The sequence below is a fragment of the Heterodontus francisci genome, chromosome 13, assembly GCF_036365525.1.
Source record: "Heterodontus francisci isolate sHetFra1 chromosome 13, sHetFra1.hap1, whole genome shotgun sequence".
NCBI lineage: Eukaryota > Metazoa > Chordata > Chondrichthyes > Heterodontiformes > Heterodontidae > Heterodontus > Heterodontus francisci.
The window spans coordinates 57569149-57595030 of record NC_090383.1 but is presented as its reverse complement, the minus strand read 5'-3'; the positions used below and the strand labels follow the sequence as shown (position 1 = coordinate 57595030).

Sequence of the window (25882 nt, the reverse complement as noted above, 5' to 3'; positions counted from 1 at the left end):
CTTTATGTTCTTCTAGGTGGGACCTTATTCCTGAAGGTAAATTATTTTCAAATTTTTCCATTGGGATACTTCCCTAAGGCTTTCAAAATCTTGCTCAATCTTCATGGACTGATACCAATGATCAAATATCATTTCCTTCTCTCTAGCAAATTCCATAAATGTCTGACCCTGATTCTTTCTTAAATTCTTGAATTTTTGCCTGTAAGCCTCTGTTACCAACTCAAGCATTGCGGACTGCAGTTTTAACCAGTTCATAATCACTTGACTGTTCCTCTGAAAGTGCTGTGTATACCTCTAATGCTTTTCTCACTAAGACGCTTTGCAATAGGATTGTCCAACTTTCTTTCGGCCATTTGAACTTCAGAAAATTTTTTTCAAAGGACTCTAAATTACATTTCAACTCATTCCTCACTGAATTTAGGCGCTAATTGCATATTCCTTGCCAAATCAAGACCGGGAGTTAAATCGGATTCATCTTCAAACCCTCCTGTCACTCGTTGTCCGCATAATCTAAAGTTTTTCACTGTCAAATTCAAATTTCCTGGCTTCTCTTTTTCTTCCCTTTCTCTTTCAAATTCAATTTTTCTCATTTCAAGTTGAAATCGTCTTCCCTTTTCTCTTTCCTTTCCCTTTCTTCTTTTTCAAGTTCCAGGTACCTCATTTGTAACTGAATTCTAGTTAATTCAATCGGAGACCGACCAGGATTATCCTTTTCTCCCTCAAAGTTAAAACGCCAAGCCAACACTTCCAACAAAAATTTCTGCCTTTTGATTTTAAACTAGCCCCACTTGCTCTTAGTCATTAACGCATCCACCGTTAACTGTGTTAAATCATTGAGAGTCACATCTCTCTCTGCTAAGGCTAGAGCATTAAAAGTAGACATGCTGACTTTTCCTTATAAGTATAGCAAAAGTAACTGTGAAACCTTGTCCGTTTAAATTCTAGCAAATTTCAATTTTACAGCCTCTGAGTTCATATCCCAGACCCAAGCCCCAATTTATAATCTCAATGAGACAGTTCACGTTAAAATATGAGCTATAAACCCCCAACCAATTTAAAGGATTACACAAGATTTCACATTTTAAGTCTTTTACTAAACTAAACTAAAAGAAATCCCCATGAACTAAATAGCACTTTGCAAATAGCTGATATCACAAATTACAAAGAAAGGTATTTTATTTACTTTGAAAGACACTTGAAAACTTTATACACTTATATGTTTCACAGTCCCCTTTGATGGCGAAATCTTTGCGTTTAAAAGTCCCAAACTCCTCAGTTGCAACGGATTGGATCTCCCAGACCTTTCTCAAAGTTGGGAGGTATTCCCTCTCTCCCCCTTGAGGCTGCCACACTGACTGTCTTCCTTTCTTACAGCCTTTCCCTGAGGCTGCAACTGCTAGTTTCCTTTGTTACAGCCTGTCTGCCTTCAGAAAATCTGTTAAACATATCTGGGAACAAAAGTAAATAGCTCATTGTCCTTTCCAATATGCAAAGTCCACAAGTCTGGTTTCAGCAGTATCACATGGGTCTTCCATTGTTTCCAGGTGTTAGCAGCTGCCATGCATATTTGCATTCTCAGAATCACTGACTCCTTGTCTACGATCTGAAAGTCTGAGAAACCCATTGTTTTTCAGGTCTTTTAACCTTGCAGTCTCTTTTTCAAAAATGTCTTCGATCTGTGTTCTCGGTTGTCCTGATAACCAAGATTTCTGTCCTGTCTTGAAGCAGAGTGGATGTGGGATCACCTGACTTCTGAGTCCATCTTAAACTTTTAAAAATCAGTTTTTAAAAACATAATCATATTACAAAATCCAGCATTTATAACACTCAACTTTCTATACTTAGCCTAGTTCTCACTTGTATTATCAACCTAACATCTGTCAGACACCCTTTTTCTGCTTCATCTTACTCTCCATCTCTTTCATCACCCAGGAGCTCCCGTTTTGTTTGTTCTACCTTTCCCCCCTCATGGGAATGACTGTACTCTCTTTAAAGGCAACCCATTATTCAATTAGTTTTGCCAGCCAATTTTTGATTCCAATGTACCTGGGCTAGATCCATTCTCATCCCATTGAAATTGGCCCTCCCCCAATTAATTATGTTTGCTCTGAATTGCTCCTTGTTCTTTTGCATAGCTAACCTAAACCTTATGACACTATGATCACTGTCCCCTAAATGTTCCCCTACTGACAGTTGATCCACTTGTCCTACCTTATTCCCCAGAACCAGATCCAGTAATGCCTCCTTCCTCATTGGAACAGAAACACACTAATCTAGAAAATTCTCCTGAACAAACTTCAGAAACTCTTCTCCCCTCTGCCCTTTACACTATTACTATCCAGTCTATATTAGAATAATTAAAGTCCCCCTATATAGTTTTTGCACCTCACTGTAACCTCCTTGCAAATTTGTCCTCTGTATCTTTCCTTCTTATCTCCAATCCCTCTCCCACTGACGACCTTTTTATGCCATCACCTCTCTTGCTCTGGTACTGCACCAGTGTCTGGGACACTCTGCTTTTACTGTATGAAAGTACTCGATCCTGAATGGATGCTGTGTGTTTCGGTTCATTGTTTCTGTATCCTTCTTTCACCCACGATCTCTCCCTGCCTCAATTAGATGAGAACCAATGTAGGTTGGCGAAGACAGGGGTTTTTGGGTGAACGTGACTTGATGTGAGTTAGAATGCGGGGCAGAAGAGGTTTTGGATGACCTCAACTTGAAGTAGGGTGGGGGAGGTTGGAGGCTGACCAGGAATAGTAACTTTCTTCCGCCCTTCCACATCTCCCTCGTGAGCCCCTCCCCCACAACATGTTGACTCTAAGTATGTACAGTTAGTGTGATCCATTAAATGCCGCTCTTCACTCTTCCACGGTACCACACTTAACAGAATCAGCTGACTGATCTAACGGTAGCAAAGAAGAACACACTGCCCTTGGCACCAGCCTTGTTCCAATACAAGTTCTGACATGCTGCAAGTCTTAATAAGGAGAAACTGGAGGCAAAAATCTACTGTTGGCAATGTCAGTGGAGCAACATTAAACGTGGTTCCTCCCAACCCCTCCCCCCCCACTTTAATTGGGGTGTTAACCCATTTATTATTTAACCTAACAGCACTTCTACTAAAGTGGCAGAGGAACGTCACATGATAGACCCCACCTACTACAGACAAGTCATTTCTGGTCGCGGAGCCCCAAATTTCCACAGCTTCCTCAACGGAATGGAGCCTTCCATGCAACAGACGTTGGTTGTAAAATTGGCTTCACAACCTCACACATATTTGCACATCTTTACCCAGAGAGTGATGAGAATGTGGAACTCACTACCACAGGGAATGGTTGAGGCGAATAGCATGGATGTATTTAAGGGGAGACTAGACAAGTACATGAGGGAGAAAGGAATATGCTGATAGGGTTATGTGAAATAGTGTGGGAGGAAGTTTATATGGCACATCAACACCAATACAGACTGGTTGAGCCAAATGGCCTATTTTTATGTATACTTTCTGTGTAATTAGTTGGTGGACGATAGAATAATTACTACCTTTTAGGTTGTGCTTGCTAGTTACTTTCCTAACTCCCTAAAATCTGCCTGCAGGACCTCATCCCTCCTTTTCCCAATGCTGATGGTACCGATATGGATCACAACTGCTGGCTATTCACTCTTCCCCCTCTGGCGGTCTGCAAGCACTCACCCTGACCCTGGCACCAGGGAGGCAACATACCATCCTGAATTAAAATAAAAGCAAAATACTGTGGATGCTGGAAATCTGAAATAAAAACAGAAACTGCTGGAAATATTCAGCAGGTCTGGCAGCATCTGTGGAGAGAGAAAGAGTTAACATTTCAGGTCTGTGACCTTTCATCAGAACTGGCAAAGGTTAGAAATTTAATAGGCTTTGAACAAATGAAAAGGAGGAGGGGGAAGAACAAAAGGGAAGATGTGTGATAGGGAAGAGGGCAGGAGAGGTTAAATGACAAAGATGTCATGGAACAAAGGCAAAGGGAGGACTAACAGCTGTATTAAAAGACAAGTATTAGTCCAGAGAGAGTGTTAATGGCAGAATAATGAATAGCTCTGTCCAAAAGCAAAAACCTGAAAAACAAGTTAATACAGGCCCATGATTAAAATAAAATAAAGTAAAATAAAAGACAGTCATGCCCTGAAATTGTTGAACTCAATGTTGAGTCCAAAAGGCTGCACATACGAACATACGAATTAGGATCAAGAATAGGTCACTCAGCCCCTCGAGCCTGCTCCACCATTCAACAAGATCATGGCTGATCTGACTGCAGAGTGCCTAATCGGAAGAGGAGGTGCTGTTCCTCAAGCTTGCGTTGATAATTTACTGGAACACTGTAGCAGGCCAAGGACAGAAATATTGGCATGGGAGCAGGGTGGTGAATTAAAATGGCAAGCAACCGGAAGCTCGGGGTCATGCTTGTGGACTGAGCGGAGGTGTTCCTCAAACCAGTAACCCAATCTGCATTTGGTCTCCCCAATGTAGATGTGACTGCATTGTGAGTAGTGAATACAGTATACTAAAAATTGAAAGAACAAGAAGTAAATCACTGCTTCACCTGAAAGGACTGTTTGGGGCCTTGGGTGGTGAGGAGAGAGAAGGTAAAAGGGCAGGTATTACATCTCCTATGATTGCATGGAAAGGTACTGTGGGAAGGGGACGAGTTGTCGGGAGGGGTGGGGTAGGGGTGGGACCTTCCTTCAATCGTAAGGTCAGAAGTGCGGATGTTCGTTGATGATTGCACAATATTCAGCATCATTCGCAACTCCTCAGATACTGAAGCAGTCCGTATAGAAATGCAGAAAGACTTGCACAATATCCAGGCTTGGGCTGATAAGTGGCAAGTAACATTCGTGCCACACAAGTGCCAGGCAATTACCATCTCCAACAAGACAGAATCTAATGAATATTTTTCGTCAGTATTTACAGTAGAGAAAGAAAATGTTGTCGAGGAGAATACTGAGATTCAGGCTACTAGGCTAGATGGGATTGAGGTTCACAAGGAGGAGATGTTAGCAATTTTGGAAAGAGTGAAAATAGATAAGTCCCCTGGGCCAGATGGGATTTATCCTAGGATTCTCTGGGAAGCCAGGGAGGAGATTGCAGAGCCTTTGTCCTTGATCTTTATGTCGTCGTTGTCGACAGGAATAGTGCCGGAAGACTGGAGGATAGCAAATGTTGTCCCCTTGTTCAAGAAGGGGAATAGAGACAGCCCTGGTAATTATAGACCTGTGAGCCTTACTTCGGTTGTGGGCAAAATGTTGGAAAAGGTTATAAGAGACAGGATTTATAATCATCTTGAAAAGAATAAGTTCATTAGCGATAGTCAGCACGGTTTTGTGAAGGGTAGGTCGTGCCTCACAAACCTTATTGAGTTTTTCGAGAAGGTGACCAAACAGGTGGATGAGGGTAAAGCAGTGGATGTGGTGTATATGAATTTCAGTAAGGCGTTTGATAAGGTTCCCCACGGTAGGCTATTGCAGAAAATACGGAAGTATGGGGTTGAAGGTGATTTAGAGCTTTGGATCAGAAATTGGCTAGCTGAAAGAAGACAGAGGGTGGTGGTTGATGGCAAATGTTCATCCTGGAGTTTAGTTACTTGTGGTGTACCGCAAGGATCTGTTTTGGGGCCACTGCTGTTTGTCATTTTTATAAATGACCTGGAAGAGGGTGTAGAAGGGTGGGTTAGTAAATTTGCGGATGACACTAAGGTCGGAGGAGTTGTGGATAGTGCCGAAGGATGTTGTAGGGTACAGAGGGACATAGATAGGCTGCAGAGCTGGGCTGAGAGATGGCAAATGGAGTTTAATGCGGAAAAGTGTGAGGTGATTCACTTTGGAAGGAGTAACAGGAATGCAGAGTACTGGGCTAATGGGAAGATTCTTGGTAGTGTAGATGAACAGAGAGATCTTGGTGTCCAGGTACATAAATCCCTGAAAGTTGCGACCCAGGTTAATAGGGTTGTTAAGAAGGCATATGGTGTGTTAGCTTTTATTAGTAGGGGGATCGAGTTTCGGAGCCACGAGGTCATGCTGCAGCTGTACAAAACTCTGGTGAGACCGCACCTGGAGTATTGCGTGCAGTTCTGGTCACCGCATTATAGGAAGGATGTGGAAGCTTTGGAAAGGGTGCAGAGGAGATTTACTAGGATGTTGCCTGGTATGGAGGGAAGGTCTTACGAAGAAAGGCTGAGGGACTTGAGGTTGTTTTCGTTGGAGAGAAGGAGGAGGAGAGGTGACTTAACAGAGACATATAAGATAATCAGAGGGTTAGATAGGGTGGATAGTGAGAGTCTTTTTCCTCGGATGGTGATGGCAGACACGAGGGGACATAGCTTTAAGTTGAGGGGTGATAGATATAGGACAGATGTTAGAGGTAGTTTCTTTACTCAGAGAGTAGTAGGGGCGTGGAACGCCCTGCCTGCAGCAGTAGTAGACTCGCCAACTTTAAGGGCATTTAAGTGGTCATTGGATAGACATATGGATGAAAATGGAATAGTGTAGGTCAGATGGTTTCACAGGTCGGCGCAACATCGAGGGCTGAAGGGCCTGTACTGCGCTGTAATGTTCTAATTCTAATTCTAACCATCTTCCCTTGACATTCAATCGCATTACCATCATTGAATCCCCCACTATCAACATCCTAGGGGCTACCATTGACCAGAAACCGAACTGGAGTAGCCATATAAATACCGTGGCTACAAGAGCAGGTCAGAGGCTAGGAATCCTGCGAGGAGTAACCCATCTCCTGACTCCCCAAAGCCTGTCCACAAGGCACAAGTCAGGAGCGTGATGAAATACTCTCCACTTGCCTGGATGGGTGCAGCTCCGACAACACTCAAGAAGCTCAACACCATCCAGGACAAAGCAGCCCGCTTGATTCGCACCCCATCTACAAACATTCACTCCCTTCACCACCGACGCACAGTGGCAGCAGCGTGTACCATCTACAAGATGCACTGCAGCAACGCACCAAGGCTCCTTAGACAGCACCTTCCAAACCCGCAACCTCTACCAACTAGAAGTACAAGGGCAGCAAATGCATGGGAACACCACCACCACCTGCAAGTTCCCCTCCAAGTCATACACCATCCTGACTTGGAACTATATCGCCGTTCCTTCACTGTCACTGGGTCAAAATCCTGGAACTCCCTTCCTAACAGCACTGTGGCTGTACACACCCCACATGGACTGCAGCGGTTCAAGAAGGCAGCTCACCACCACCTTTTCGAGGGCATTTAGGGATGGGCAATAAATGCTGGCCTTGCCTGCAAAGCCCACATCCCATGAATGAATAAAAAAATTTTTAAATCCCCCTTTTGGTCCTTAATTGGCCCACTCCTCCATTCACCAACCTTTTACTATTAATATGCCTACAGAAGACTTTTGGATTCCCTTTTATATTAGCAGTCAGTCTCTTCTCATACTCTCACTTTGCTCTCTTATTTGCTTTTTCACTTCCCTCTGAACCTTCTACCATCTGGTTCTCTGCTGTGTTATCCACCAGACATCTGTCATAAGCACACATTTTCTTCTTCATCTTAATCTCTGTCTCTGCCATCATCCAGGGAGTTCTGGATTTGTTTGCCCTAACTTTCTCCTTCGTGAGAATATCCTTGACTGTGCCTGAACTATGTCTTCTTTAAAGGCATCCCATTGTTCAGTTACATTTTCGCCTGCCAACCTTTGATTCCAACTGATTTGGGTCAGATCCATTCGTACCCCATTGAAGTTGGCTTTCCCTCTGTTAATTGCTCTTACTCTGGATTGCTTGTTGTCCTTTTCCAGACCCAACCTAGATCTTATAATACAATGATCACTGGCCCATAAATGTTTTCCTACTGTCACTTGATCCACTTGGCCCAACTCATTTGCATGGTAAACCAAGAATAAAAGTTTTAAATTGGGGATAGGCCAATTTTACTAAGTGCGATGTGAATTTGGTAAAAGTGCAGGAAACAACTACTTGAAGGTAAATCAATGTCTGAGTAGTGGGAGACATTCAAGGATGAGCTAGAGGGTTCGGAACTAATATGTTCCCACAAAGGAAAAGGGTGGGACTCACAAATCTAGATGCCCCTGGATGTCAGAGAGCACACAGTGTAGAATAAGGCAAAAAAGAAAGCTCAAGTCAGATGCCAAAAGCTCAATACAACAGAAAGCCTAGAGGACAAGGTCACATATGGCAGACCGATCAGAAAATTAAACACTTATGGTGTCCAATGGAAAGTGGCAAGTTGGATCCAAAATTGGTTAAGTAGCAGGAAGCAAAGGGTGATAATTGATGGGTCTTTTAGTGACTGGAAAGCTGTTTCCAGCAGGGTTCCGCAGGGCTCAGTACTGGTTCCCTTGCTGTTCGTGGTATATATCAATGATATAGGCTTAAACGGAGCGAGCATGATTAAGAAGTTTCCAGATGATACAAAAATTGGCCATACGGTTGACAGTGAGGAAGAAAGCTGTCGACTGCAGGAAGATATCAATGGACTGATCAGGTGGGCAGAAAAATTACAAATGGAATTCAATCAGAGAAGTGTGTGGTAATGGGGAAGACAAACAAGGCAAGGGGATACACAATAAATGATAGGACACTGAGAAGTGTAGAGGAACAGGGGGAGCTTGGAGTACATGTCCACAGATTCCTGAAGCTGGCAGGACAGGTGGTCAAGGTGGCATACAGAACACTTTCCTTTAATGGCCGAGGCCTAGAGTAGAAGAGCAGGAAGGTTATGCTCAAACTGTATAAAACACTAGTAAGACCGCAGCTGGAGTACTGCATGCAGTTCTGGTCGACACATTATAGGAAGTATGTGATCGCACTAGAGAGGGTACAGAAGAGATGGATGTTGGCAAGAATGGAGAATTTTAGCCATGAAGAAAGATTGGATAGGCTGGGGTTGTTTTCTTTGGGACAGCAGAGGCTGACGGGAGATTTGATTGAGGTGTATAAAACTATGAGTGGCTTACAGAGAGTGGATAGGAAGGTCTTATTTCCATTGGCAGAAAGGTCAATAACTGGGGGCATAGATTTAAAGTAATTGGTAGAAGGATCAGAAGGGAGTTGAAGAGCAATCTTTTCCAGCCAGATGGTGGTGGGGGTCTGGAACTCACTGCCAGAAAAAGTGGTACAGACAGAAACCCTAATCACATTTTTTTAAAAAACACTTGGATATACATTTGAGGTACCATTACCTATATGGTTATTGACCAAGAGCTGGAAGGTGGGATTTGACTGGATAGCTCTTTTCCAGCCAGCATGGACACAATGGGCCGAATAGCCTCCTCCTGTGCCAAATATCCTTCTATGTTTCTGTAAACAAAGGAAGCCATAATGAATCATTCATCCATTAAGGAAATTGCTAGTTGTATTAACACATTTAGTGATGAGCTAGATAGAATGGAGAAACTTGGCGCAGTATAGTCAAAATGCAAGCTGTATTGTGACAATTGTGAAGTTCAACAATGAAGGAGTGAGACTGTGTGTCTTGACCCTAAAGATTTAAATTCATAGAAAGAAAACATCAACCTGTACAAGCATGGTCAGTTATCAAAAAACAAAACCTTCAGCATACTTAATGCAAGTTGTGACGACTGGCAAGTACAATTCAATGAAAATTTGTTAAAGTCATGCACATTTAATAGTCTTTTGGCAGATAAGCATATTATCAGAATATCCTTTCAGATCACTCCAGTTCCAGAAATTTTGCAACTTACAATGTCACAGATACTAAATGACACTGAATGGTGGAAGTTATCCTGATTTGGGGTAAGAATGAACAGAGGAGACATGAAATAAAGGCCAGAAATAAATCCTCCATGAGTAAAAGATCAAATGTGAAACTGAATATGGAAGTAAATGTAAGTTCAAATGACAAAAGTCAGTTACATTGAGAAAACAAAATCAATAAAGAGACCTGCAGCATTGTCCATTTAGGTTAAATTTCCACGTAATTTGTTAAATGCCACAAAACCATTTGGCTTCTTGAAAGACACTGGACTGACGAACATGAGGTTTTCAACGCATGCTAACAAAAACCCAGTAGTAATATACGACAGGGTGATTAAGGCAATGAGGATTACATTTGATGCTTCATGAATTTCACTACAGGCGGACCAAACCGTAACATATGCCTCATAACCATTTATACCAACACTATGCCTTGATGGAGAAAGAATTACAGTTGACGGTATTTGGTGCACAAAGTTCCACCAGTGTGCCTATGCAAGAAATTTTGTGGTGGTGATAATAAACCTATTGAGATAATTATGAAAAAGCCACCATGAGCTTTCCATTCTCCCAACGAGAAAATCAAAGAACTTCGACACATGTTAAGAGAAGCAAAAATAATCACCACCAAGGATCTTAACGTTTAAAACCACTGCTGCTAGAATATACAGTGAGAATACATAGGCCCAAGCAAAATGAACAAAAAATAATTGTTCTGCATAAGAGTGATGATCTGAGATCATAACTAAGGAAGTAATAGCAGGATATTTAGAAAATCATTATACAATTAAACAGAGTCAAAATGGTTTTATGAAAGGAATGAAAGCAAAATACTGCAGATGCTGGAAATCTGAAATAAAAACAAAGTGCTGGAAATACTCTGTAGGTCAGGCAGCATCTGTGGAGAGAAAAGCAGAGTTAATGTTTCAGGTCTGTGACCTTTCATCAGAACTGGCAAAAGTTAGAAATCTAATAGACTTTAAGTAAGTGGGGGGGGAAACAGAGAACAAAAGAGAAGGTGCGTCATAGTGCAGAGGGCAGGAGAGATTAAATGACAACGTCGTCGTGGGACAAAGACAAAGGGAGTGCTAATCGTTCTGGTGAAAGACAAAGCATTGGCCCAGAGAGTGTTAATGGTAGAAAAATGAACAGCTCTGTCCAAAAGCACAAACATGAAAAAACAAGTTTAAGGAAGGCACATGGTTAAAAAATAATAAAATAAAAAAAGCCAGTCATGCTCTGAAATTGTTGAACTTAATGTTGAGTATGTAAGTCTGTAGACTGCCTAATTGGAACAGAGGTGCTGTTACTCAAGCTTGTGTTGATAATCACTGGAACACAGCAGCAGGCCAAGGACAGAAATGTGGGCATGACAGCAGGGTGGTGAATTGAAATGGCAAGCAACTGGAAGTTCGGGGTCATGCTTGCGGATCTGCATATTTATTTATTTTATTTATTTAGAGATACAGCACTGAAACAGGCCCTTCGGCCCACTGAGTCTGTGCCGACCAAGAACCTCCCATTTATACTAACCCTACAGTAATCCCATATTCCCTACCACCGACCTACACTAGGGGCAATTTACAATGGCCAATTTACCTATCACCTGCAAGTCGGAGCACCCGGCGAAAACCCACGCGGTCACAGGGAGAACTTGCAAACTCCGCACAGGCAGTACCCAGAATTGAACCAGGGTCCCTAGAGCTGTGAGGCTGCGGTGCTAACCACTGCGCCACTGTGCCGTATCCTCATACATGAAACACAAAAAGGTAGCATGCAGGAACAGCAAGTAATTAGGAAGGCAAATGGAATGTTGGCCTTTATTACTAGAGGAATGGAGTATAAAAGTTGGGAAAGTCTTGCTACAACTGTACAGGGCATTGGTGAGACCACACCAGAGTACTGCATGCAACTTTGGTCTCCTTATTTAAGGAGAGATATACTTGAAGCAGTTCAGGGAAGGTTTACTAGGTTGATTCCCGGGATGAAGGGGTTGTCTTTGAGGAAAGGTTGAGCAGATTGGGCCTATACTCATTGGAGTTGAGAAGAATGAGAGGTAGTCTTATGGAAACATAAGATTCTGAGGGGGCTTGACAGGGTTTGTGCTGAGAGAATGTTTCTCCTTGTGGGGGAATCTAGAACTAGGGAGAATAGTTTTACAATAAGGGGTTGCTCATTTAAGACAGAGATGAGGAGGAATTTTGTCTCTCAGAGGGTCATGAATCTTTGAAATTCTCTACCCCAGAGGCGGTAGTTGATTATATTCAAGGCTGCAACAGACACATTTTTGAACTATAATGGAGCCAAAAGTTATGGGGTACAGGCAGGAAAGTGCATTTGAGGCCAAGAGCAGATCAGCCATGATCTTATTGAATGGTGTAACAAGCTCGAGAGGCTGTATGTCCTACGCCACCTGCTCCTACTTATGTTCTTATTATCATCAATAGTTGAGGAGTAACATACAATAGCTCATTGCAACATTTGAAATGTCAGAGCTAATGTAAAAAGAATCGATTGAAAAAACCAAGATGCTGGAAGCAATTAAATTTACAGCACAGGTGGCGGCCATTGGCCCATCACAGATCTATCTATCTATGATGGGCCAATGGCCACCTCCTGTGCTGTAAATTCAATTGCTTCTAGCATCTTGGTTTCTTCAATCGACTCTTTACATTGGTTCTGACATTTCAAATGTTGCAATGAGCTATTGTATATTACTCCTCAACTATTGATGATGTTGTTAATAAGAAGATAAGTAGGAGCAGGTGGCGTAGGACATACGGCCCCTCGAGCTTGTTACACCGTTCAATAAGATCATGGCTTATCTGATCTTGGCCTCAAATGTCAATGCCATCTGTTTGATAGAGTAATCCAAAACTAAATCCACCGCTGCATTCACTCCCCATAACTTTGGACCTGCCTCTACTTCAAATATTTACCCAACATACCCTTCAAAGATGAAATTGTTTCTGCCTCAACCACTCCCTTTAGCAAAGCATTCCATGCTCCTAACAACCCTGTGTATAGAAATGTTCCCGATCTCTGTCCTCACTTTTAGTGATAATTTTAAATTGTTGACCATGTCACTGACCGCTCAACTAAAGGAAAGTCTTTCCCAATTCACCCTATTAAACCAATGATAATTAAAAAAAAAAAAATCCTCAGCCATCTATGAAAATAATACTCTCTTCATAGCTGTAGTTTCCCCATCCTATCATCCTGATGAATCAACACTGTATATTCTCATGGTTTTAATATCCTTTCTGTAATATGGTACCTAAAATTACAAGAAGTAAACGAGAAAACTAAGCTTGAAGTTACTATGAGGGAACAATAATATCAAACTAAACACAAGATTAGGAAGATTTAACAGAGAAAAAAAAAGAGATTAGCATGAAACAAAACAAATGAAACCCGTTTAAGAGTGCATCACAATGGAGTTAACTCAACCAGGTGTAAAATCCACCTAAATAATTAGATTTAAAATTTACTAGTGAGATAATCATAATATGCCTCAAGTACAACTTAGTTTTTCTGAATGTAGGTTAGTTAAAAAAAACCTCCTGAAAGGGAGATGCAATGATATATTAAAGCTGCCTAGAATCATCCTGTAATCAGAGATGGGATTGATATATAAAGACCATGTGGTCAGAGAATTAACATTTTGAGACATGCTGTACAGTTTTGATAGCTTTTGTTCAAAAAGGCCACAAACCTTTACAGTTGTGGGGCCAGCTCAGAATGTGTATGTAGCCTTGTGGCTTACGCCCTCCTCTGCACCCCACTTCAGATTACCACTTTATGGAGGATCCTTTCAGTAACAGGTACTCTCAAAGCTTCGTAGTCAACACTTGAGGAGTATCTGTAAACAGGACAAATATACATAGCTTTTATTATGCATCACAATACAGTCAAAACAATTGACACTAAATTTCATTATTTATGTAGTAAGATAGAAAAAATGTAAACATTTAAAATACATCCTTGCTTGCTATTTCAGGATTCTACTATCTTCAATTTCCTTGAAGTCATCAATGCTACCTTTTGTTTATTTGGGTAGAAAACATATTTATCTTGTACCTAAATATTTGACTTAACAGTTTGAAATAAGTCTTTATCCAGATTTGCCTTTTCTCCTCCATTTGAAGCTTATGTCGATTTTTTGTTTTACACGGATCAGACAATGTAGCACAGTACAGTTTTCTCATTCACCAAGATGTAGGTCTCATCGATTCTGGAATATCGCACCACGTATAGTGCCCTTTATCTTCTGGGTTTTCCTTCTGCATACATTTGCCACATCAAAAGTTTAGTTACGTTTGTACCTTATTTTTATTCAGAAATGATGCAAATGCAAACACCCCTTGTGCACAATGTGAAAATTTGATATAATGAAAATACGCTTGCCAGACATATTACACAACTTAGGAATGTTGAAAAGACTCATTTTTTCACAATGCATCAAGCATTAGTATGGCCTAAATACTTCATATATAGAAAAATCTTTCTGGTTAGCCAAAAAACCTCAACATTAAAAGTGTTAAGGCCATTAGCACTTTCAACACTTGGTCCAAGTTTAACTTAAAATGCAGGTGGTGGAAAAACTTACAGTAATATCAGGAAGCGGCATCAAAGTTAATGACCTGTCCATAATAATTGGCTCAATGCTTTTAGTACAGTAATCTAATATTAACTGTTCATTGCTAACTCTACAATAGTGCATAAAAACCCATCACGTCTACCTTTTGTTTGAATGGCAGTGTAAAATTACTCGCCAAATGGCAAACCCCATGATCTTCAGTCTGTTCATTACAATCTAACATGGACAATGAGACTGTGTCAGTGAGAAAGACAATGTAATTTTGGGATGATTAAGGTATAAATCCACTAGTTACTTTATTCCTTTGTGCAGAATAGCTGGCAGCTATTATTTTGTGTATAATAAAACATTCTTGAGAACAAAATAAAGTTCTAGTTTTTATTTTGTGTGCTTTATTTCCGCCATGGGAAACCTGTCAGATAAAGCACCTTATTTATGCCAGTCCATGTCTACAGAGGATTCTTAACAGAATCAAATTAATCGTGGTTGGTTTAGTATACAAGTAAACAACTTAATTTGGATAATAGAACCACGGAGATTTGAGACAAAGTTGCCTCCTTAATAGAGTACAAAAACCGGCAACAAAAGACACAATATTATACACAGTAAAAATGCAATATCTTTAAATTACATCATACAATATGAGAAGAACAAAAATCTCTGTAACCCTTCACCCGAAGATACACCTCAAGTCTGGATGAAAAGCCACAACAAATTACTTCTATGTAAAAGCTGACCATTAATATGATTGCCCTTGAGAAATGTGCTGTAAATGCCTTTAAGTTACCTAGAAATTTGTGTTTAGTTTTCCACTTATCACATCTTCAAGCGCATAACCTTAACACACTGGATTTCTCTCATGGCTGAGATGCTTCTTCATACAAACAACTAACAGGCATTCAAGCAGAAAAATGTCACTTGACAGTGAAGCACAAAGCATCAGATCCAACAGGCAGAACAGAATTAAACAAAAACTCAAACTGTATTTAAAAAAGACAAAACTAGTCATGCTAGTAGTCTCATCAAGAAGTGGGTTGGTTCCCTCTGCTCAATATTCTTGTGACTGCACTAATAGTAGATTCAATGGTCCTGCACAAATTATCTAAAAGATCCTGCTGCTGCATGTTAAAGAGTCCTCTGGAATGGGTACAGCTGTTGGATAAACTGGTCTCTGGGTCAAAAGGCAGATTTTGAGCCTCACAGTTCCTAAGGTCAGTCAGATCAGATAAAACTGTAGCAATAGGTGGTGGTGTAGAGGGAGAGTCAGAGTCATCTTCATTTACACTAGTTTCTTTTTCGGAACTTAGTAGTTCCTTCACCACTTTGCAATCCTCCCCTGCATCCTCCCCCTGCAACTGTTCTAAAGAGTCCTGGGGCCTATTGCTGATTAATGTCTCGTGTGCACTTGAAGAAAGTTCCATTTTATCTTCTTTCACAGAAATTGGATCAGGGGTTGGTGGGTCATGTTCAGTGCCTGGATCAATGACTGCTGAGTCTCTAGTCTCAGTGTCTGAGGTACTGGCTGGGGTTAATGCCTCTCTAGGTTCTGTCCTAGTGTCACTGGGTGTGCTATGCCCAGTGCTGTTGTCCAGAGGATGTTCTTCATCACTGCTAACACGCCTCCTTTTCACAGGAGTGGCTCCTTCATCATCTATAAAAGGAGAGGAAACGAAGTTAAAATTTTTCCTATATTTCATGACAAAATGTTGGGAGAGGGGAGAAAAATAATGATATGGTTGATAGGGTTACATATTGAATTAAGGGTTACATATTGAATTATAAAACTGATGCAGGCATATTATTTTACATATGTGAAGTCGATATAATAGCCTCTGTTTTAGCAGAGAACCAAAATCGTACGTTAAGAAGCTGAGAGCCACAGTCTCTGCCCATATTAATTGGCGAGTGTCTCAGGTACAATTGGTGATGAAAAGTCCATTTGAGGATCAGAAAGAAGTCAAGTTACTTATTCATGGTTCCAAGAATCTTAAAACAGTCGCAAAAATACTTCTGTGGCAACAGCTGTCAGTTTTAAAATATATTGATTGAGGCACAGGAAGCCTGCACTGTACTAGATCTAGTTTTTGCATGGTTGAATTAAGTTTATGTTTGGATTCCTTCAGAAGAATCTCGTCTTGCTTGAGGTGGAATCAAGTCAGTACTTATATCTTTCAATAATGGGGGATTATGTCTGTTAATGAAGATAATGTCATTATTTACCTCTCAATGAACAGACTTCTACAACTGCTTTGCACAAGAACAAAACCTGGCACTCTTTCTAAGCATACTTTAGGCCAAGTACAAAAGCTGCAGTGAATGTCAAAATACTGCTTTTCTTTGCAGTTATGTCGCTTTCAAGCTTCATTTTATATATTTTTTTTATTTTAGAGATACAGCACTGAAACAGGCCCTTCGGCCCACCGAGTCTGTGCCGACCAAGAACCACCCATTTATACTAACCCTACAGTAATCCCATATTCCCTGCCACCTACCTACACTAGGGGCAATTTACAATGGCCAATTTACCTATCACCTGCAGTCTTTTGGCTGTGGGAGGAAACCAGAAAACCCACGCGGTCACAGGGAGAACTTTCAAACTCCGCACAGGCAGTACCCAGAATCGAACCCGGGTCCCTGGAGCTGTGAGGCTGCGGTGCTAACCACTGCGCCACCGTGCCGCCCCAAATATCGACAGATATTAGGTGCTAGCACCTGCAAATATTCTATCTTATAATATCTACAACCTTCTACATAGAAAAAAAGTATATTTGCTGTTAGATATACCTTCAAATTTACATGCACAAAACTAGTAGAGAAGTCTGCTGGAAAAAGGGTACCCTGTTAATAGCGGTAACTCATTAGGTAATTGGGTCACAGCTATATCATAAAAGTTCAAACAACAAAGCTTTTGGGGGATACAGGAGACACTACAGCTATACAGTCAAACTGGAGTACTGTGAGCAGTTCTGGGCACATCTTAGGAAGGAGTGCAGCTTAGATTTATCAGAATGATAACTGGACTCCAAGGGTATAATTACAAGGCGAAGTTACGCAAACTAGGGTTGTATTCCCTGGAATTTAGAAGTTTATGGGGTGGTTTGATAGATGTTTTCAAGATATTAAACGGAATACATAGGTAGGAAGAAAAAAACTATTTCCTCTGGTTAGGGAGTCTAGGGCGAGGGGGCATAGTATAAATATTATAACGAAATCTTTCAGGACTGAAATTATGGAAAACTTCTACACACAAAGGGTGAAAGAAGTTTGGAACTCTCTTTCACAAATGACAATTGGTGCTAGATCAGTTGTTAATTTTAAATCTGAGTGCATGGAATAAAAAGGGACAGTAGCAGCATGGCTATGGAATTGGCTAAGTGGCAGGAAACAAAGAGTGGCGGTTAATGGATGTTTTTTGGGCTGGAGGAAGGTTTATAGTGGAGTTCCCCAGGGGTCAGTGTTGGGACCCTTGCTTTTCCTGACATATATTAAGCGAACTAGACCTTGGTGTACGAGGTACAACTTCAAAGCTTGCAGATGATATGAAACTTGGAAGCACTACGAGCTGTGAGGTGGTTAGTGTAAAACTTCAAAAGGTCATAGACAAGTTGGTGGAATGGGCAGACAGGCGGCAGATGAAGTTCAATGCGGAGAAACGTGAAGTAATTCATTTCGGTAGGAAGAATATAGAGAGACAATATAGAATAAAGGGCACAATTCTAAAAGGGGTGCAGGAGCAGAGGGACCTGGTATATATGTGCATAAGTCATTGAAGGTGGCAGGTCAGGTTGAGAGAGTGGTTAATAAAATACAGAGTATCCTTGGCTTTATTAATAGAGTACAACAGGAAGGTAGTTATGTTGAACTTGTATAAGACACTAGTCCGGTCTCAGCTGGAGTTCTGCGTCCAGTTTTGGGCACTGCACTTTAGGAAGGATCTGAAGACATTAGAGAGAGTGCAAAAAAGATCCACGAGAATGGTTCCAGGGATGAGGAACTTCAGTTATGAAGATAGATTGGAGAAATTAGGATTGTTTTCCTTGGAAAAAAGGCCGAAAGGAGATTTGATAGAGGTATTCAAAATCATGACGGGTCTGGACAGAGTAGAGAGAAATGTTCCCACTTGTGAAAGGATCAAGAATCAGAGGGCAGAGATCTAAAATAATTGGTAAGAGAAGCAAAAGTGACACAAGGAAAAACTTTCACACAGCGAGTGCTTAAGGTCTGGAATGCACTGCCTGAGACTGTGGTGGAAGCAGGTTCAATTGAAGCATTCAAAAGGGAATTAGACTGTTACCTGAAAAGGAAGAATGTGCAGGGTTACGTGGAGAAGGCGGGGGAATGGAACTAAATGAATTGCTTATTCGAAGAGCTATTGCAGACACGATGGGCCAAATGGCCTCCTTCTGTGCTGTAACAATTCTGTGATTCTGTGAATAGATTTTTGTTATCCAAAAGTATTAAGGGATATGGGGCAAAACATGAGTATATGGAGTTAGGTCACAGATCAGCCATGCTCTCACTGAATGCAGGAACAGGCTTGAGGGACTAAATAGACCACTCCTGTTCCTATGTTTCTACCACTTTAACTTCGCAATCACACCAAATATATTCAATACCAGATGATGACTTTGAGTTCCAAATTACTTCCATTCATAATTTGGATTCTTTTAGATAGTATTTTAGTTTACCTTTACTTATACATTTTATGAACTGTATATTTTGATTTCACAGTAGTTGTGGGAGAAGCACATTGATAGATTAGAATTTCTTCTGCTTTTGCGGTTGCACTAGGAACAAGCAGTCATACTGGCTAGGTAGCTCTTCTTGTCTAACTATGGCTAGACTACTGCCGTTGGATTATTTCTTGGGTGGTTTGGGTGCTTTTGGAGGACAGCTTTGTTGAATAGGTCTCTCAGAATATAGATCCCAGACTTCTTAGCATTTCTCCAGTTGCAGTCTCTCTCTAGCAATAAAGCCACCTATTTATTTTGGAGAGGCTGTACTGCAATACAAAAAGCTGCAAAGGCTGTGTTTAGCCTCTGTACTGCAGGTAGCCATTATTTGCAGTGAGTTAAAAAAAAGGCCTGTAAAGATAAAATTCTCCAGTTTATATATGATTGTCATGAACGACCAGTGCATTAAACAGTTGGCCTATAAAAATAATTACGTCAGTATAGGTAATATACATATAAATGTTTAAGCTTACAATCTATGTAAAATGTATTGCACTGATGGGAATATTAGTAACTGTTGTAATAAAAAAGTTGAAAGGCAAAGTGTCAATTATTTCACAGAATTTAAATAAATTAACAAAATAATCCATTATACATACCTTTTGTCTTTCTTTCCTTTGCTTCCTGTTCCTGTAGTGCACTTCGCTGCTGCTGACAATTTCTGCACTTGTTCAACAAGTCCTGTAGCGTCTGGATCAGTGCTGAGTCCAGAAGTTTGGGGGTGTGTATGGAAAGCAGCAAGGCAAGAGCTCGAAGATCCTGTCAACAGCAAAATAAATCACAACTTGTCTACCAATTTTTTTTAAAAACGTAATTCATTGTTGTCAGAACTGGGTTGACAATGCCCAAACAGATTTCATGTAGGAAGCTCAGAAACAGGGACAAGACTTGCGTGCATTAGCTTGGCCGTGCTTGAACCAATGCCCCAGAGGCAAAAGCAAAAATGTTAACCCACTGTTTGCATCAGAACTTGGCCTACAATGAACATCCAATATAAAAACAGCATTGAATAAACCAACAGGCCAAATGCAGACAGTTCTATTCTCACAAATGGTTTCTAATAAGTATTACCACTGTTGTAAATGGGAGGGGGGGGGGGGGGGGGGGAAATCAGCATGTCGGGTGTGAGTAGGGGAATGTTACGTAATAGGTTCAGTCACATTTAATTCACTTTCTGAACATGACCTGAACCATTTGGATTCATGGTAAAAATTCAGACGGTGAACACACAGATGATATTAGCTCTGAAAATCTGTGTGGAGGTGCAACTTTGTGTCAGTGTTGGAATACACTGTCCAGGGACCTTCACTGTTGACCCCAACAAAGGTCATGGAGTTAGGGGCGAGGTTCCATTTTACATTCCAATGCAGGAGCGTCAGCCCAGCCCCATGATGATGGGAAGTCTAGTCCTTGAGCTTAAATTACAGCCCTTGTGGTACAGTCCCACCCGAGTTACAGCTGGAATGCACCAGAAGGGCTGTTCTTGTGGAAAATGTGTGAAGATACTTCAGTTAGTATAACATTTGTAAAAGCAATATCAAGTGGAAAGCTGGAAAAATAAAATTTTTGATTTCATAAAGGAGGACCATATGTATCTTACCCCATTTAGAATAGCACCAACTTTAGAGATTTCAACACGCTGTCCCAGAAGCTCTGGCTCAAGGTTATGGTACTCATTTATTAGATTTGTGATTAAATTATTGATCAAACTAGAACAGTTTGAACTGGAAAATACCTGATTCTGAACCTGAGAAGACATAATGTCAAGAATGAAAGTGGTACATTTTCAAATAAAACTATTTACAAATGCATTTGTGCACACAAAAGGCAACAAAAAACAAGTCCATATTTCTGACAATCCTTTAGTATAATTGCCTTTTCCAAAGAACTTTTGAAACTTGTTAGTATTATAGAATCATCCAACATAGAACGAGGCTATTCAGACCATCGCTTCTGTGCTGGTTCCTTGACATAACTACTTAATTAGTTCCACTCCCCTGCTCTTTCCCATAGCTCTGCAAATTTCTCCTTTTCAAGTATATATCCAATTCCCTTCAGAAAGTTCTGACTGAATCTGCTTCCACCACCCTTTTACGGCATTCCAGATCATAATTTGCTTTGTTAAAAACAATTCTCATTTCATTTCCCCCTCTGGATTTTTGTCAATTATATTAAATCTGTGTCCTCTGGTTACTGACCCTCCTACCAATGGGAACAACTTCTCCCTACCTATCTAATCAAAACCCCTCAATTTTGAACACCTCTTTTAAATTTCCCCATAACTTTCTCTCTTCTGAGAACAATTCCAGCTTCTTTAGTCTTTTCACATCAAGTACTTCATCCCTGGTGCTATTCTGGTAAACCCCCTCTGCACCCTCTCCAAGACCTTGACATTATTCAGCCATGACAACTTGACCTCCCACTTTCAAAGATTTGGGTATGTGAATCCCAGGTCCCTCTGTTCTTGCACCCCCTTGAAAATTGTATTGCCTCCCTGCCGTGTTCCTGCGAAAATGCATCACTTCATGATCCTTTGGTAACTTATCAACTTTTAAACTTCATGAACTTTTAAGTCCCAGTTTGTGATTTAATATTCATAGCTATTAGTTGCTCTGCAATATCTTCTTCGCAAGTCTTTCCTCCTGTGCAAATATGAAGATAAAATGCTAAGCATATCTATTTTAATTTCTACAGTAAGACTGTGTTGTTCATTCTATTCCTGTTCACAGCTCGGCGCAACATCGAGGGCCGAAGGGCCTGTACTGCGCTGTAATATTCTAATTCTTGTTATAGTGTAGACTACCTGACGAAATGTTGCCTTCAGGCTCCATAATGCTTCTGCTGTTTCCTGTAAGTAATGCACTATAAGTTAACACGCCTTCATTTTTGTTGATTAGGCTTCTATTTTGAAGCCTGCTGCCATGCTTTACTCTTTTAACTAAAAAGGAGGGGAACATTCAGGTTATGGACTTCTGAACAGCTGCAATCACCAAGGTGGCATTTTCTTGTAGAAGACTATTTGTTTTGCCCTTTCCACCCGAAGGTGTGTATCACACTGTTGTAAGAGTGCTGAACTCTCGTAATTTGTCCAAGGACAGATGCAACTCATTTACCAGGATTGGTCACGTTAATTTGATTTTAAATGAAAGCTGCGAGAGACCTCAGCAAGAGACCTACTCAGGAATTAGGACCACAAGCTAATATTGTTGAGCTATAGCAGATGCATTTAACAGTGGAAACATGAAAATTAGAATACAAGAAAACACAGAAGAAAAAAGTAAAAGTTTAGAAAAGTAATCAGATGAAAGAAAAAAAAGCATAAAAATTTAGAGCATGGCAGTCAAGAAAAGCAAGCATAATGAAGATGCTCAAGGCAAAACTACAAAATAAAAATGAGTATCAGGCATCAGAAATAAAAAAGATCCAAGATCTGAAGGTAAAAGGCAAACTGCGAAATATGTAGTTACTATTTCATGATATTCATTTAAAATTTAGCATAAATATTGATCATAATTAAATGATACAAATAGAATGTTAAATAGAGGGATAGGAAAACCCTCAGGAAAAAATTGCATATTTAACTTCAAAACCAGCAAAATAAAAAGTGTCTGTAAATCAATATACCACGAGATTATGAGAAATGTGATTTCTAATGTATTTTAAATTTCCTGGAATAATATTGCTGCGTTTCACCATTAGAATTAGCCTAAAAACTGGAGATCCTCTCCCCCCCCACCCCCCCCAGAGTGGCTTGAATATACTTAACAGGAAAGTTAGGCTAACCAAGTGTTTCTTGTAGTCACCAGAAATTGTGAATCTTTACTAATACTCATTATAAGCCCGACTCCCACAGCTACCTCGACTACACTTCTTCACACCCTGCCTCCTGTAAGGACTCCATTCCATTCTCCCAGATTCTCAGTCTCCGAAGCATCTGCTCTGATGATGCTGCCTTCCACAACAGCGCTTCTGATATGTCTTCCTTTTTCCTCAACCGAGGATTCCCTCCACTGTGGTTGACAGAGCTCTCAACCGTGTCCGGCCCATTTCCCACACCTCTACCCTCACACCTTCCTCTCCCTCACAGAACCGCGACAGGGTTCCCCTTGTCCTCACTTTCCACCCCACCAGCCTCCACATCCAAAGGATCATCCTCCGCCATTTCCAGCACGATGCCACTACCAAATGCATCTTCCCCTCCCTTCCCCGTCAGCATTCCGAAGGGATCATTCCCTCCGCGACTCCCTCGTCCACTCCTCCATTACCCCCACCACCTCACCCCCTTCCCACAGCACCTTCCCCTGCAATCGCAGGCGGTGTAATACCTGCCCATTTACCTCCTCTCTCCTCACTAAGGGCCCAAACACTCCTTTCAGGTGAAGCAGCGATTTACTTCAACTTTTTTCAATTTAGTATACTGTATTCGCTGCTCACAATGCGGTCTCCTCTAACGCAGATTGGATGACCGCTGTCCATAAGCATGACCCAGAGCTTTCGGTTGCTCGCCATTTCAACACCAACCCCGCCCCCTCTCCCCCGCTCTCATACTCACATCTCTGTCCTGGGATTGCTGCAGTGTTCTAGCAAACATCAACGCAAGCTCGAGGAACAGCACCTCATTTACCGATTAGGCACGCTACAGCCTGCCAGACTGAACATTGAGTTCAATCATTTCAGAGCATGACGGGCCCCCCTTTTTATTTCTAATTGTTTTTCTTTTTTCTTTGTTTATTTGTACTGTGCCTTCCCACTTTTATTTTTAATGTTTGTGCTTGGAGCCAGGGCGGTGCATTTTAAAGTCAATCGACACCCTCTCTGTACTAATGCTTTGTCTTTCATCACACCATTAACATACCGTTTGCCTTTGTTCCACGACATTCTGGTCAGTTATTCTCTGTGACCTTGTCCTATCAACACCTCTTTTGTTATCTCTTGCCCCACCCCCGCTTTACTTGCTTAAAACCTTTCACATTTCTACTATTTGCCAGTTCTGATGAAGGGTCACTGACCTGAAACGTTAACTCTCCTTCTCTCTCCACAGATGCTGTCAGACCTGCTGAGTATTTCCAGCATTTCTTGTTTTTATTTTAGATTTCCAGCAACTGCAGTATTTTGCTTTTATATTGTGAATCTTTAGTTGCTTGAATCAGTATTATTACTTTCTTGCCAATTTTATCCCTGTCCTCTCCTTTATAGTGTCCAGATTCGCTGTAGTACCTCACCTAACTGGTTATTATTCATGTGTCAGCATTGACCATTTGACTGCATGAGAAGGGGCATCACAGTCCAATGTGCCCTTTCGATGGCCATGCACACTTCCAGTTTGCAGCAATTAGACATGGGAATTTATCCCTCCCTCAGCCAGGTCATGTGTTACCATTCAGATCACCATCCCAGATGCGATAAGCTCAGGGTACAGAGGAGATTTACCAGAATGGTTCCAGGGACGGAGAATTTTTGTCAAAAGGCTAGGTTGGAAAAAGCTGGGTTTGTTCTCCTTAGAACAAAGTAGACTGAGGGGAGATTTAACAGAAGTGTACAAGATTATGACAGGCTTAGATAAGTTAGACAAGGAAAAGACGTTCCCATTAACAAATGATACAAGGACAAGGGGACACAGGTTGAAAGTTATGGGGGGTGGGGTGGGGGGGGGGAAGAATATGAGGAAGCCCTTTTTTTTTTTTACACAGCAGATGGTAACGACATGGAACTTGCTGTCCGTAAGGGTGGTAGAAGTGGAGACGATCAATGACTTCAAAAGGAAGTTTGATGGCCACCTGAGAGAAATAGACTTGCAGGGCTATGGGGGTCAAGTCAGGGAGTGGGATTGAAAGCATAGCTCCATGAAGAGCTGGCATGGACTCGATGGGCTGAATGGCCCCCTTCTGTGCCGTAAGTTACTCTATGACTCTGCGCCAAGTATCAAACCTAGAATCTCTTGGTCTCTATGGCTTAGTTACTCAATGAATAAACTCAATAAATCATCTGGGAAGTTATCAGTATATTTTTATCAAGAGTTCAGTACCTATCCACTGCAGCAGCAGAAGTAAATCTTCTTAATTATATACAGCATGTTTGCAATGAGATCTCATTGTTCTACTGTGTCAAGGACCAGAATTAATAATGAACAGGTTACAGTACAGGGACAAATGCTACATCATACCTTGGGAAGAAAGCAAGCAAGAAAGGTATAAACTGCATTGTTATTCAGACAGATCCTCTCGTCCATTAGAATGCATTTAATATATTCAGCAAATACTGGTTCATCACACAGCAGCTTAACACAATTCTTTGCCATGGGAGACTGGAAAAAAAGTAATGTGAATGAGAATAGTGCAAAAAAAAAACTTAAAATTAAGTTCATCAGTGCACAGTTAAGTGTGCAATTTCCCTTCCTTACTTCCCTTTCCCACTCTTATTACTGTAAGTCAAGCATCATTCCCAGCTATGAGGGCTGGTAAGTGACCGACCTTTAGGCCCATGCCTCTTGCTCTCTAATCAGCCAAAGGTGATTAATGCAGCTCCTCCCTGGAGCAGATCCTGTCTATTGCACAGAACCTCTCAACAGCACAACTGATTTCATCATTTTGGAAACAGTGCCTGCCAAACCATTTAAAATCATTTTGAGGCAGGGTATAGCAGTTCTGACAATGTTAAATGTACATTTCTCATGCACAGGCCTCATGAATGTTATAGTTTAAAAATGATATTAAATTTATAAAATGATCCAAATGCAAAGTATTTATCTTGGCATAAGGTGTAGCTAAACAGTAATTGTTGAGAAAAGTCACAAAGGCATCT

At 41.0% G+C, this 25882-nt stretch overlaps 1 protein-coding gene and 1 long non-coding RNA gene across 6 annotated transcripts in view; both read right to left on the bottom strand.

The window, feature by feature from the left end:
• Window positions 1–1200: 1200 nt before the first annotated feature.
• Window positions 1201–13590, bottom strand: LOC137376793 (uncharacterized). Its single transcript, XR_010976300.1, has 3 exons — window positions 13464–13590; window positions 9214–9331; window positions 1201–1768 (listed from the first exon to the last, which is right to left on the bottom strand). It is a non-coding gene; the product is annotated as an uncharacterized lncRNA (long non-coding RNA).
• Window positions 13591–14712: 1122 nt separating this feature from the next.
• Window positions 14713–25882, bottom strand: part of usp34 (ubiquitin specific peptidase 34) — a 405374-nt gene continuing 394204 nt past the window's right edge. For 4 of the 5 annotated variants that reach the window (XM_068044865.1, XM_068044868.1, XM_068044866.1 and 1 more), the window contains exons 76-79: window positions 25245–25385; window positions 20682–20828; window positions 19681–19840; window positions 14713–15999 (exon numbers count right to left, since the gene is read on the bottom strand). In XM_068044865.1, the coding sequence (XP_067900966.1) occupies window positions 15371–15999; window positions 19681–19840; window positions 20682–20828; window positions 25245–25385 (1077 nt within the window). In that variant the 3' untranslated portion in view covers window positions 14713–15370. The remainder of the gene's footprint in view (window positions 16000–19680; window positions 19841–20681; window positions 20829–25244; window positions 25386–25882) is intronic. The other variant, XM_068044869.1, reaches the window with a different exon arrangement.